The sequence below is a fragment of the Gallus gallus genome, chromosome 13, assembly GCF_016699485.2.
Source record: "Gallus gallus isolate bGalGal1 chromosome 13, bGalGal1.mat.broiler.GRCg7b, whole genome shotgun sequence".
Taxonomy (NCBI): Eukaryota; Metazoa; Chordata; class Aves; order Galliformes; family Phasianidae; genus Gallus; species Gallus gallus.
In genome coordinates this window covers 14,619,598-14,635,063 of record NC_052544.1, presented here as the reverse complement: position 1 = coordinate 14,635,063, position 15,466 = coordinate 14,619,598, and the positions used below count along the sequence as shown (strand labels likewise).

Below are 15,466 nucleotides of genomic sequence, written 5' to 3'. Positions count from 1 at the left end.
CCCTCGATGACAGGACATCCTCAGATTTTCCTAGTATCTACTCTCTTGATCATAACACCTCATAAGAAAGATGAAAAAGGACTAAAGTAGGAAATTCCTTGTTTTCTTATTTAGCTCCAGCAACAGCCTTGGTTAAAAACCCTTTTTGAAGGGACACAAGTCTCTGGCCATTGCACGAAAAGGACTCTTTAAAAGCAGGGCTATTTAGGTATAACAGAAACATAAATAGAGCCATATGATTATGTTTATGACCTCTTTTTCTTTTATGAAAGTTTAAAGTGCCCAACGTAGGATATTCCATCCTGTCAATGTCACAAACTATTGGAAAATCTGTATGTTTCTTAGTAGCAGTACTTTCTAACACAACCTATTCTATTCAAGAGCTCTTCTTAACAAGTTTACTTCTTACCAAGGTCCATAAGTATGTGTTTAGGAAAGTGGATATTGCCCTGACTCAAAGACCAAGTCTCCTTACTCTTTTCTAGGAATGTTATGGCAGATGTAGGAGGTCTTCTGATTAAATGAAATGTATTAGAAACAATCCCAACACTGATGACAGCAGTTCACTCATCTGCTGCAAAACCTTGTGTGGTGTGTGTTAGTTCTCAGTGGGTGTTTATGGCAGATGTTGACTAGATTCACATCTTGTAGCAGACCACCTTGTGTTTCCAGTGCAGATGTCCTACACAGTAGTAGCCTCAAATATTTCCTTATGTGACTAGCTTGGGAGAGCTTAAAGAGCAAATCACAACAATAACTGTGAGTATACAGAGCCGTTCTCAGTAGATTTTAAGTGCATATGCAGCCTATGCACGGCCCATTCCCACTTTCAGTTCTCTAAAAGAGAAGCAGCACTTTCTTCTGAAGCCTGAATTGTTTCTGAAAAATTAGACATTTTCTCTTGTCTACAGAAACTCAAAAAACAGAGACCTGAGATTAAAGCAATTCCTCCACTCAGCATAATGCATTATGACATTAAGATATTTTCTCCATGCACTGCGACACTGTTAAACTCAAGGTGTGTCATTCTTGAAGGTATCAACTTCTCAATTTCTTTATTAAATCAGAGTTTCATCTTACTTCAGACGGAGACTGCAGGGAAATGCCTGACTGCTGCTGTTAGGATGACAGAAATGCTGACAGAGTGCCAATACAAAGGTTCATTCTTAAGAGAATATCATTTCATGACTTGAAATCTTATCTGCATCATGGGAAAATAATAAAGTCTACAGACATGTAAAAAGAAAATATATAAAGGGTGAGAGTGAAGCAGTTTTCCAAATGCAAATTAATCTTAATTCCATGAGATAGGAACAAATAAAGACAGAAACTGCAAAAAAGAAAAGGTGTTCACTATTTTCAGTACTGTGTTCATAGCAGAGGCATGACACGTATTGTAGAAAATACACATAGCTTAATTGCAGAGGAAAACATCCAGAGAAAACCAAAAATCAAGACTACATTGTTCCAATCGATGGAAAACCATGCATTGAAAGACAATTCCTGAAATAACTTCCAATTTGACTTTAGGATACAATGCTAGATACGCTTCTTCAGAAAACAAAACACAACACAGAAACAGAACACTGAAAAATGGGAATGCACAAAAGGTTTTGCGTAACAAAAATCACACAAAAAAAGAAAAGTTAAGAGGAAAACTGTGCTGTTCCATATATATATAAAATAATCATATAATATAATAATTATATAATATCATATAATAAAAATTATATATATATAATTTTAATATGCCTACCTTATGAAATTAAATACCAAATACCTTTCTCAGTTATTTCTTATTTATCCTGCAATTCAGTTCAACATTTTGGGTGAGTTTCTGCCCTGTTGTTTTTGTTTGTTTTATGTTTTTCCCTTAAATTCTCTCCTTATTTCTAGTCTAACCTTTTTCCCCACCTATTGCTATATTCAAACACAAAGCCTGTAATTCTGGGAGTGCACCAAAAACATTGCTGTTGGCCGGCGTGCCAGCGCCCAGCACATTCAACAGAGGTGAAGGAAATTAAACAGCTTCATAAATACCTGCTGGACTGAGTTCTGACACAAAGGAGTCAACATTACCTCTGCATTTCCCACTGTCACCTAACCAAAACCAACCACAGTACAGCCCTGGTTTCACATGTGCTTCTCCATGTGAAACTCTGGAGTCATGTCCAGTACTCATAAAACCTATGGGCTCATGGGTTGATATGTGTATCAACAAAGTGAAGTTGCATTTTCAAGCACTCTAAGAGAAAGTACTTGTTTTGTAGGACACTAAGCCTTAGAAATGCTTTATTATCTTGGATGCCCTGGAAGACTGTTTCCAAAAGGTTTATCCAATTTTACTTACAGATAAATCTTTTAAATTACAGTGTTTCCTTAACACCCACCAGCAGATCTATAATTTCTTGGGCTTGTCAAATTTAGACAATTCCTTGCTGGATTTTTAAAGGAAATGTGAGAAGCTGCTTTCAAGACAGGGTAAATTACCAATGCCAAGGGTCATTTCTATCAGACTTAAGTACCTTTGATAATCCTCTTGCTAAGAACGCTCTACCTTGTAAGAGATGATGTTGCTGAACATGAAACGTATTTCTCCCTTGCTACCTCTTTTTCCTTCAGTAAGATTAGTGAAAAAAGCTATTTATCAGTCAGCCACACATCTATTTATCTCCACTCATCTGAGCAGTCTCCCTCAGGATGGAAATCTGCTTACAGAGCTCAAGCTTGTACACAGGCCAGTGGTTGGCTCTAGTCCTATGACCTCTAAGTCTTGGCAAAACACTCCTGCTCCACTGGATGCTGTGAAACAGAGCACAGCCGTAGTTAGGAATATGGAAATCTTCCAAATTTCATCATCTTGTCCCTCAAAACCATAAAGATTGTTTGATTAATTATAGTCTTCTCCACAACCCTAAGCTGTCCTCTGTGTCTTGCCAGAGTTGCAGGTATATGTGCCACAATAACACTCCGCTAACTGAAAATACAAGATTAGAAAGAAGGAGAAAAGGGAAGAAGGGAAGAAAGGAGTCCAGAAAAAGTGAGGAACTTGCAACAGTAAGTACAGAAAAGCAATGAGAGTCTAAGTGTCAGAATAAGCAATGCGAACCATTGGAAGCCCGTACCTTGCTGCAGGGAGCAATCCAGTAGGCGATAGCAAGGAAGGGCAGGCCTATGGAGACTCCAAAGACAGCCAGGAACTTCACAGCTATGGATTGCTGCCGTAAGCCTGAGAGGTTTTCATACCACATGGTGAGCAGCTGCTGCTGGCAGTTGGGGTGAGCAACAAACTGTAAGAGAAACAGAGAAAGGAACATTAGCAGCATCGTCTGAAGAGAATGAAATTTTGGCAAGCAATCTGCTGAATGTGTCCAACAGAAAAACACAGGGCATGTCTTTGTCATCCAACATAGCTTTTGGTGTCAAAAAAACAGAACTCCAAACTAACCACCCTAAGTCCCCATGTACCGGCAGAATGAGTTTCAGTTCCAGTCTTCTCTCTATATAAAGGCTTTGTCAGACTGTCCAGGCCAAAATCCAGTGCTTTACAGTGGGCAGTAAAGGCAAAGCACCTCTTTGGGGTCAGGGTCTGTAGCTCAGACAGTCCACACTGAGATAAAGAAAAGAAGCAGAGAGGTACTTTGATGATAGAAGCTGGAAAAGTCCCTGATAAACAGCTAAAGCCATAGGAAGCCATTGAAGGAGTAGCCCAACACAGCACCAATGTAATATCATTCATATTTGCTGCATATTGACCCAAAGTGAACCATTCTGCACTGTTATTCTCCTGTAAACTGTAAGAGGACTGTCTGATATTTTGCAGTGAGCAACTTTAAATGCTTTATCTCAGATTATCTTTCAAAAATGATGGCTCATTCTTTACTGATCAGAGAAATGACAAATTTAGAAGCAGAAGGAAGTGCTCTGGTACAGAAAGTACATATCTTGTATCATACAACTGAGATTCTTCAGTTTATTGTTCAGAGGAAAAAGAAAAGGCGAGCAGCAGGCAACTGAAAAGGGCAATTCCTTAATGGTAAAAAAAAAAATCACAGCATCACTGGATCCCACAGAAGAGTTTTATTATAAAAGATTGAACTTCTTTATTTCATATTGTTCATCAGAGTGATTGAATTTAGCATGTGACTGTTTTTAATAACAAAGAGAGATAATTGAAAGGCAAAATAACTGAAAGAAAAGATGAAAAATAGATACGTGGCTAATTGCATTTGGGTAACTGCACATTTCATTTATGGGTTTGGTGGGTGACTAAATGCATTGAGAAGGGAAACAGAAAACTCCCCCCTATTCCAAAAAGCAGAACTTTCTGGAGGCAGGCAGAGGGGGAAAGGCCAGAGAGAAAGAGGAGAACAGCAGAGGCTACAAATTCCTACTGTGCTCTCATCTTCATTGTCTTTGCAAAAATGATCACATCAGAAATATAATGGACCTTCGTCTAGATGATGGTGTAATAACAAAACTGTTACTGGGATTTTTAATGACCAGTTCATTGCTAGTGCAGAGTGAAATATAGTAGCACGGTAATTGGGTTGGCTGTGGAATAGCACAATCCCATCTTTAACAGCACATTAACAACCATTTAAAATGCACTTCTTCAGATGGATTAGGCTTTGGGGCAGGGGGGAGTCTACATTTCTCAAAAAGAAAAGGAAAGGAAAACTATCTTTTGTGACTAAACCTTTCAGAGTGAAGGAATTGGGTAGGTACTTCTAACCTCTTCCATCTTGAGGAACTTTTCCTAGAAATATTAACAATTTGCTATGCTGTCACGTTGTCCCCCCTCCCTCCAAAAAGTTTTTTAAAAAGCTATGCTATAAATCAGTCCTAATCATATTAACACTTAGAGTTTAAGGTTAAGGTAATAGCAACAGTCCTACAATGAAGGATTTCCGAACGGTCACTGTTTGCTCAGGCTAATTATCTTTCTGGCAAACAGCCGAAAACTGTGGAAGGAAGCTGGACAGAACTGACTCCCCTCATAAGTTATTTCTTTTCTTTTTTAGATGGGATAAAATCAACATCGGTTTTAATGGCTCATAGTAAGGAAAGCTGCAGTGGTAGACATGCAGACTTCTACAGCAACAGGACAAGGCACCAGCCAGGCTTCCTGGCTTCCTCCTGCCCAGCCATCATTCACCATATTATGAGAATTGATTCAAAGAGATTCAGCCGCCTTTGGCAGTGAGGCAGTCAAAGACTTCTGCTGGTTGGCATTTCAGAGAATTCACGTGACATTTTAATATGTTCATTGTTTCACTCTGTCTGGGAACAGCTAGAATGAAAACACAAATTCAGGGAAATGGAGAAGGAACTGCCATAAAGCCAAATTCATTGGAATAACCTATTTTGTACAGGACAATAAAGATTGACAGTGGGCCATAAAGCCTCGATGGTAATCATCTTAGTCTGATTATTACAAAAATGAAGACAAAATCAGAATGAGATAGATAAGAGTATGAATGGATTTTTATCTGTTCTTTGCTTACAACAAGCAGTACAATTTTTCATTACATTTACTTTGTCATATATTAATGAAATACACAGCAACCATTGGACAATGTCAGCCTTCTCTCAACCCAAAACATCAGAAATTGATCTTAGATTCTCAAAGACATGAAAGAGCTATTTAACTTCCTCTTCTCTCAGAGAATGGCCACAGACATCAAATTAGATATTACACTAATATTTTGCTTAGCATCATAAACACAGAAAATGCTTTCCAGTGCTTCTACATTCAGAAATGGCTGCAACAGCTTTTCTGATCCCATGCCACACACAAACCAATAGATGGCCATGTTTTTTCCTAATGCTATGCATGTTTTATTATTAAGTCATACAAATAACACTTCTTTACACCATATGGGTTACAAATATATTTTTAAGTTAAAAAGGCTTGGAAAAAAAAATCACTTGCCAGCATGAAGAAACAATTTAAATAATAAAGTGGCATTTTTGAGAGCTTCTGAAAGACACAGCAGTATTGTCAGCTCCAAAAGCGATCTGTGCTACAGCAGAGTAAATGCTCAGTGACAGCTGACTTAAAATATGGAAAACAACATTCTCAAAGCCTTTGGTGAGAACTGAAAGTCCAAAAGAAGGCGATGTTTCAGAGATCACACTCAGTAGTGCACCGGACAACAACTTCTCCACATTGCTGCCTGAGCTGTGACAGCTCATTCTTGTATCCTATTACATATATGCATTTTGAAAAAGCATAGGAGATTCAGGTTGGATATTTGGACAAATTCTCAGAAGGAGCTGTAGTGCAGTGGCACAGCCTGCCCAGGGAGTGGAGCGTCACTATCCCTGGAGGTATTCCAGAGCCACAGAGATGTGGCACTTGTGGACATGGTCAGTGGGCATGATGGGATGTGTTGGGCTTAGGGATCTGAGAGGTCTTTTCCAATCTCAATGACTCTATGATTCTACATACTGTTGCAGCTATGCCCAGGTGACAGAGAAACAGGCAATTCCTAAGAGTGGCAGCTAACAGCCAAACAGAAAAAAAAACAAGCTGTAAGTCTATTAGCAGGAATATAAGAACTTATGGTAGGATTGGCAAAAGGCAAAAAATAGCCTTAGATGATTGGGATTAATCACACATTACAAAAGCCAGCATCTTTTTTTTTTTTTAATCGCTGCACTGATTTGAATCTGCTTATGAGTGCAGAAATCCACCATCAGTGCAAAAGAATTAACCACTCAGACAGCCTTACCTTGCTCTGCTCATGCAGATGGCACAAAACAGCCAAGGGGTGATGTAGGAAGAAAGAACTCATCAGTGAGACAGTGCAAACAGTTCACAAACTGCACACCAGAACTAATAGCACAAACCAACTTCAGTGTCCTATTATACAGAGAACACTCCTTCACGTTTCCTCCAGCTCACCCCTTCACTGTGAGCATTGTGACACTGGCAAGCATCACCAACTAAAGCTGCAATTCAAAGGAGCAGAGGTATGTTTAACCAGTGTGTGAATGCTGGAGAAGGAGCCATACCAGCAGACTTTCAGGAGAACACATGTAATGTCAGCAGGCACTGTGAGAGGCAGGGATGAGCCATTCTCCTTCTAATCATCCAACCGCACTCATGACCTTCACACCACCTTTTTGGGTTCATTATTCAACATCTGTATTTTGAGATAGTTGCAATGCAGACATTCCCTAACACCAACTAGTGGGCTCTAGGATCCCTACTTGTGCTGCATAACACTTTGGATGCTGGAGATCCTCATAAAAGCACTAAAATGGTTCTAATAACTCACTGGAGTCAGTTATCACCCTGCCCCTCTGAAGCACATGGGAAAACGTGAGCTCCATGTGGTGCATGCACATGGCTTCTCCTCTATGGCTGGAGCTGTCTGCAGGGGAGCCCTGGCCGGGTTGAGATCAGCAACTTTTATACTGCTTCCCATTTTTGAAGCTCCCTTTGATAGTTTGAGACTTTTGGGGACCAGAAGCCTAAAAAAATATATATATATTTCGATTTGTAGTGAATAAAGTGTGCTTGAACTGAAAAGCATTTTTTTTTGGCAAAAATCTTGGAAAATTCTTTGAAAAAAATATATGAAATGCTTCTGATCTGGCAAAAAGACCCCTCTGCTTACAGAGCTGTTTCACCAATGCAGAGCAGGGCATGAAGTAGCTCAGACAAAACTACTGAAGCTTGCTAGGAAACACACAGTAGAAGAAAACACCAATATAGACACACATAAACCTTCTCTTCACATTGTACTCTGTGTTCTCTGAACCTTGAAATGAACAAACAGTGCTTTGTTTTGAAGAAACTTATGAGATACCTTAACAATACAAGGTGGTACGTATTAATTTCATGATCCAGAGTGGGAAAAAAATTTGCTTTTTGCAGCACTTGTGCTGCTAAATTACAACAAATGAAGTTGTTAGAGGGTAAATATGAAGGGATCTTGGTTGGCCTTATTGGGCCCGATGAAGTGTGTAAGTAAAGCTGGAGAAAGTTTAAGACAGACTGGAAATTACCTGGGCTCAAATCATTGTCATCTGATTTATTCATTACAAATAATAAATTAAGTTCCAATCTAAATATCCACGCTAAGGGATGGTGTCCTCTTTGCCAGAGACCCACTTCAGTTATAGCTAACTGTTAACCATGGCCACAGGCCACATTTCTAAAACCATTTGCACCAGAAGAGCCTTACACACACGAAGCACATCAGCCAGTCCTAATTTCTCCACCTAAGAGCAAAATATAATTTCATGAATCCCTGTTCAACTCAGGTGAAAGAGAATTCAGCAGATCAACACCAAAGGTATCTGACCATGGGAGATCAACAAACCCTATATAAGGAAGATCCCCTGGGCTGTTGCAGTTGCTGCAGACAGAACATGAAGCAAGGCAATGTCCCTGCCCTGAGGATTTCTGCAGCTTTTCCTCTCCTTGGGGTTCATTTGACTGTCTAATAGTATCACAAATATTCATGAGGATCTCACTCATCCTGTAGATGATTTTTTATGACGGCCTCAGTGAATATTCAGACCTGGTATTGAGTCAGATATAAAGCTTGTAGTACAGGGAGAAGGCTTTTATTTGCAGGCAGAGCCCAAATGACCTGGAACTATCAGAACAACATAAAAATGCACTGTGCAGCTTCAGTCACAGTTACTTTAGAGACACAAAAAAAGTAGTCAGTACAGTGTTAGTAATAAAACATGCCTTTTGGAAAACCTCTTACATGGACCTTCTTAACCAAGAAAACTTTCTTATTAGAACAATTTGAGAGTGGGGAAATACATGCTTGCATCAAATACCAAGACACCCACATATTCCTCAGTGTTATGGAATATCTGGATCCACTTGCTGATTAACTCAAGCTATCTCATCTCAAATCCTGATTTTTAGCACTTCAAACCTTAATATAGATACTGTTTGCAACCACACATCCTTCATGCGACTCAGTCTACCCTATAAAAGCAAGCATGATGTTTAGAATGGATCTTCTGCTCTCTGCTTAATCAGCAAGCACAGTTATGGGATTAGGATCTCGCTTTGCAGAACTGACAAGCAGTAGAGCTAAGGAAGTGAAGGACACCCCAGTGCTGCCATAACTGCCCAAAGCACCTATGCAGTTCACAGCTATAAAGGAGACAGCGTAGTTTCATTAAAATGAGCAATGTGAATGGAAACTTGGTTTGACTAAGCACAAAATATTAAACAGACAAAATAAAGCCAAATAAAAACAAATCAGCCTAATAGAAAACAAAAATAATGGGTAAATAAAGCTGCCAGGACCATTTCAATTGCAATTTGCCTACTGACAGAAATAATCTTCAGTGTCGAGTGAAAACACAAAGTTAATAATCCTTTTAGCAGTGAAGGAAGATTTCATTGTTATTGTTCTCACTTATTTTCAATCCATGTTTTGTAAAATTAAGTGATATGTTTGAGGTATAAAACTAGAAAATGAAGAGTTCAAAGAAATCTTTAATTTAAACCTGTCCATAGCTAATTTTCAATTTCACTTCCTTTATTAAAGAACAGGTACTCTTTTCTGCTAAGCATTTTTTTCCTACAGAGTAATGAGTTCAGTGGTTGGTTTCTGAGGAATCTCCAGTTCCATATTCCAATATGCTGCATGTTTTATGAAGAGATTCATTTCTTATACCAAGTTTCTAATTTCACATGCGTAAATAAGCCTTGTAATTGAACTGTTTATCTGACAACAAGCAAATGAAGTGAAAGGCCCAGCCTCCCACATTCCAGGTTTTTCACATTTGTACAGAATTAGAATCACTTGGAAATCCTTACTTACCTATTCATCTGACAGCATGCCAGAACAAAAAGCTATCAAAGAGCAAATTCCCTTGGGTACCTATTTAGAAAATGACCACAGTGGGCATAGAGTTTTAAAATGCTATAACCTCTTCTCTTGAGAGAACCAGCCAACTCCAAACGACAAGGAAAGACTGTGCTGATACAGTGCTTAAATTCTAATGCCTCCAACATACAGAGTTTCACTCCCAGAGTTGATGGAGAGACTCTCTTGTAGGATAAACCCCCTCACCATGAGGTAGAGAGTTCAAAAAAGTTATTAAATATGGATATCTACAGGCATGTGATGAGAATACTGCATAGAAGAGATGTAGCTTGGGAACAACAAAAAGTCCTACATAAATTAAAACGATGCATAAATTTACAGGTGTCAGTGCCAAGTTTCAGCAACCCGCATTGAAGAACCTCAGCCCTGTAGTGGTTATAGAGGGAGAGGAATGGAAATGCTCATGGAAATGTTCAAATTTGAACACTATTTAGGAAATGCCTTCAATTTGAAATACTGAATCCTCTTCCATTCTTGAGGGTTTGTACTCATCCCCATCTGACTTTCTGTCCCAAAGACATTAGCAGGTCAACTGCCTGTGGGGAGATAAATGAAGCCAAAATTGGGGGCACATAAGGTTAGGTTTATAGCACACAATATTAATTCTTTTCTAAAAGAATTTTAATATTAATAAAGGTAATTTTTAAGTCCTTCTATCTATGATGGAAACACATGCAAAGGATTTGATGTGTTCCTCTGCTCTCTCATCAATGTCTTCATGGACATCTAAGACCCTGTGGCACTTTGCAAATGAAAATAATTAAGTCTGCATATTACCGTAAATTAGGAATATTGCAAACACCACTCAGGATGGAGATATGATTCATTTGAGCCTTGAGAAGATGAATTTATAGGCAGGAAATAACAAAATGAGATTCATCCTGGAAAAGAAATTAAAACATCTGGGCAAATGGATATCAGAGCCACAGATTTAGTGGGAGGAAGGAACCTTGCTAATGAAATAGTCAAAGACATAAAAATTGTTTCCGTAAGGACGGGAAGTAACTCCTTCCCTGTCACTTAAAAAAAAAATCTGTAAAACACAAGAATACAACAAGGAAAATTACATGGATAGAAGTAAGAGTCCAGAACAACCAAGGTATTTCTACTGTCACATAAAAACAAGATGTCCTCCTTACAGCTTCAGCTGACTCTGGTGATGGAGACAAGAGACTTCTCATCCCTCTGCTATGGTCCCAACCATCAATGAACGATTTCAATTAGCTACTCCTGAAATTCAGTAGTTAAAAAATTGACCGGAGTTACAGAAAACCAAAGCAAAGAGCTAACTTCCTGAAAACCTCTTTCATGAGAAGTTCTCCTTGAGACCCTGCATTTGGATGGTAAGACACAGCCTTGCCCTGCTTAAACCATTATCTGCGCACACTATGACCACAGAGATAGCAAAGTTTAGTGTTTATCCCAAGGAAAATTCCAAACCTTCACCCTCTTTCAAAGAGGAACAAAGAGCCATTAGGAAGATTCCCCATGACCTTAACAGCAAGGGCTGATTCTTTTGCCTGTTCCACAGATGCAGCCACTGGGGTCCCATGCAATGGCAAGGAGCTCCCTGGACTGCAGCTGGCATACAAGACACAGCACAGGGCAAAACCGCAGCCTCAGAGCTAATGAATGGGAAACTGAGGTTGTTGCAGCAGTTGACAAGAGCTATGTGACCAATGCAGGAAAAAATTATAACCTAATACAGCCACGAGCATTCTGTTTGGAGCATCCTCCATATGTTAATTATTAATAATACATTTATGAGAAAAGTTCCTGTTCCAGTTCTCCATTAAATAGGATTTACACAGCCATCTGGTGTTCTGTTTAACTCTTATTAATTTTTTTTTAAAACTCAGTTTGTGTGTCTTACTGTTAATCTAATTAAAACTCGTGAAAGAGAGAGGTGCTCTGGCTTTGTGAGTTATGAAATGAGCTGCTGACTGAGAAAATAGAGAGGGGCACTCAATGTTTGCAATTAAAAGAATACAGCAGCAATGATGTTTGACATTGAGAAAGAAGGGAAAGAATGTCACTTCTTACAGAGAAACAACAGCTTTAGATCTAAAGGTAAGTGTCAAAATGTAACCCTCCTGCCAATATTAAAGGGTGATAAGAAAGGGCAGAACAGCATGGAGAAAAATGAGAACAGAAAATAGGAAGTGTTCTCTGAAGGTGATATACACTACTCAAATGCTCTTGTTGTGGTACACCAAGAAGAGGTGCATTTCCTCACTGCTGGAGGTCTGAGGGAAGAACTCAAGGGAGAGCAGTCCCAGCTTCTGTTCCTATACCTCACAAGTGAAAAAAATCACACCCTGGAGGAATTAAAAATAAATTCAAAGATTGGAAATATAAATGTGAGACGGGTGTTCCCTATATCTGGTTAGGATTGTTCAGCTGTTCAAAGAAAATACACTCTAGTGCAGTTTCCTCCCAAGAAAGTGAAGTTAACCCTTATATCTTGTGAGCATGCTACTAATCAGCTACAGAGATACAGAATGGCTCACTGCTTCAGGGCAGATGAACTTTTAAAATATCAAAGCTCTTCTGGAACACACCAAGCTTGGGGATAAGAAACCTGGTTCTGACAGAGACATGCAAGAAAGCATGGAAGAGAAACTGGTACTGTTGTTGGGGTCAGTTATTTCATTGGGAAGAGCACTTCAATTTAGGCTGCCCAGCCCTCTGCTATGGCACAATGGGGCTCCACTGCTCCCAGCCTTCCTCTTCCCTTCAATGGAGCAGAAAGAATCCAGACCTTTACTGGGGTGCATGTGTAAAGCCTAGCTAGGGTACACCAGGAGGCAACACCAGCAAGTTTGCAACAATTCCATAATGTATGCTGCAAGTCCTTTTCTTGACAAGCACCCAGGGCCTTATAAATGCTTAAACATCTGAAAGTCATTTACTTCATCCTTGACAAACTGTTCCTATTGTAACAATTATTGTAATAATTTCTCAGGGAATCATTATGATATTTAATTTGAAGGGAGTGATATCCCCAGTGAACTTGAACAGAGGGCGTTTGAGTGCAGTTTTCCAAGAATCCCTGGGTACAAAGGGATTGTTTAGTTCTTTCAGGTAGAAAGTTAGAGTAATACAGTTCTTAGTGTATGCTTTATAAATGACTGTAATCCTAGCTTTTTTCCTTGCTGTGAAATACCTGCAAACAGAAAGTCTTAATTCTTCACTGCCCTTGTATATAAAATAACCTCAGTTGTGTTACAGAGACTTAAACTTGCTTTCTTGGCAAGTCTTATCTATACCAAGAGCTTCTTTTTCAGGAAAAGAAAAGAAAAGAGTACAAAGTAGAGGTAGATAAGGCTCTAAAGTCTGAAATTTCTGATGTTTTCTTGAATGAATTTCCATTTCATCTGATGTTTTGTAAATAAGAAGGGGGGGGGGGGGGGGGGGAGGAAAGAAAAGGGGATTCTGATCATAGAATCATTAAGGTTGGAAAAGACCCACAGGATCATCCAGTCCAACCATTCGCCCTTCACCAATGGTTCTCACTAAACCATGTCCCTCAACACAACATCCAAACTCTCTTTGAACACCACCAGGCTTGGTGACTCCACCACCTCTCTGGGCAGCCCATTCCAGCGCCTGACCACCCTTTCAGAGAAGTAGTATTTTCTCATGTCCAGCCTGAATCTTCCCTGGCGCAGCTTGAAGCCATTCCCTCTAGCCCTATCACTAGTCAATTCATCAATACATCAGTACAGGGGAAGATCATTCAGGACTCAGAACAAGACCTGCTGAAGTTACCAGCTGCAGGTTCCCCAGTAGAAGATGTAAGGAGGCTTCAGTCCCTCTTTTGGTGTACAAATTTTCCTGTACCTTCAGTGTTATGAGCAAACAGGTCTGGCCTCCCATGCAGTTCAAGGCCAAGCTGCCCTTGGAATGAGGGATTTTCAAGCAGAGATTTGGCCTTAAAAAAGAGGTGTGAGAAAAAACTGTATATCTGGCTAAAATTAAGTGTGAGTTTGATTACTGAATTCACTGCTCTGTTGCTCTGTGTGCAGAGAAGTGCAGCCCATACCTGCAGCAACTATCGCTTATTCAGGATCACAACTGCCAAATTAAGGATATTGTTTAATTAAGATATTGTGACAAGACAAAAATTAGCACTAATAACTTAAACAGCAAACATTACCTTAATTGCATCCCTAAAACCTTCATATGGATACAAATTGTGATTAAATGGGGATTGCATCAGCAACTGTGCAATAAAACCATGGATATTAAATAATTTTCAATATAAAAGTTGTTCTCTGCAAACCTTCATCAACTGAAGCCAACTGTAGACATTTAGAGTCCTAACAAGGAAGTGGGAATATAGAAGCTAAAGGGAGAGATAAATTTAAAGAAAAATAAGTTATTTCTTCAAACTTCGGATGCAAATATTTGGTTTTTATATTAACTTAATGAAAAAACCTATAATATTGAACATTTACTTTTCCCTAGTCTGTTGTGAAGTCCTTGAGTGTATCCTCTCTAAGGTTCTTCTTGCTGTTCATGAGAAGGAATAAATAAAATATTTCAGGAGTTGGTTCCCCCAAATAAAGTAAGAGCATCTTAATTTCTGGCTCATTTAGATCCTGTGGAGCTGGAAGCAGAACTGACCATTTGAGTGTTGATGCTAATAGCAAAGGTGGGAGGGTTTTAGTAATAGGGGGCAGCAGGCACAGATGCAGTCTCTTCATTGCATTAACTTTGCAAACGTGACATGGAATTTATAGAACCAGTCCAAGAATTTATGTATGGCAACTCACTCTTCATCACATCCCTTTCTATTATATAATTTCCTCACAATGAGAATAGGTTTTAGAGCACAGGTTTCATATACACAAGCCTAAATGTCTTTCAGCTGGATATAAAATTTATACCTGAAACCTATTTTCTCTTAAGGAAATCATTACTGCACTCCCCTAACACAATTGCTGTTCAGCATGTGCAATAAATACAGCTTATTATCACAAGCCATTGCCAATAACCAAAGCCATTTATCGGAACACATCCCTGCCTCCCACAAATGAAGCTATCTTACTTCCCAGCCAGCAGTTAAATGCTCGCCTCACACACAAACACTGCTGAAAAAGGATATTCTGAGAAGTGCTAAACTGAGAGTCAACATGAGACTAAGTGATGTTCATGCTTACATATTCTGTAATTAACAGTTATTACCTGTAGGCAATTAATTGCTGTGATCCACAAAGGATACTCAGCTTTCTCAAGCATATGAAATTATTTATAAAATAAAACAACAAACCGTATATGGCCAATCACAGATGCCTTAAATTAGTGGTCAGACATCATAAAATAATCAACTACTTAAAATGTAAGAAACTGAGGAAATATTCCTTTGAAGCAGTCTAAGCCAGGACAAACGTGCTCAAAGCAGCACAATTACCAGCAGCAATTCAGCTCTGGGTAATGGTCTTGGTATCTAAAAGGTGATGCAAGTGTTTAGAAGAATAAAGGAGGAAAATGGCACAGAAAACTTCATACGTTGAAAGAACTTGGGGTTCTGACCAGCTTCATAGTAACTCTCAGACTATGGGTGACTGGGGGTACTCCTTGGTGAT

At 39.2% G+C, this 15,466-nt stretch overlaps 1 protein-coding gene across 2 annotated transcripts in view; it reads right to left on the bottom strand.

Annotated features, from left to right (window-relative positions):
* TRPC7 (transient receptor potential cation channel subfamily C member 7) overlaps positions 1-15,466 on the bottom strand; it is a 64,992-nt gene that overhangs the window by 24,000 nt on the left and 25,526 nt on the right. For both annotated transcript variants that reach the window (XM_040647228.2, XM_040647229.2), the window contains exon 4: positions 3,126-3,290. In XM_040647228.2, coding sequence (XP_040503162.1) covers positions 3,126-3,290 — 165 coding nt within the window. The remainder of the gene's footprint in view (positions 1-3,125; positions 3,291-15,466) is intronic.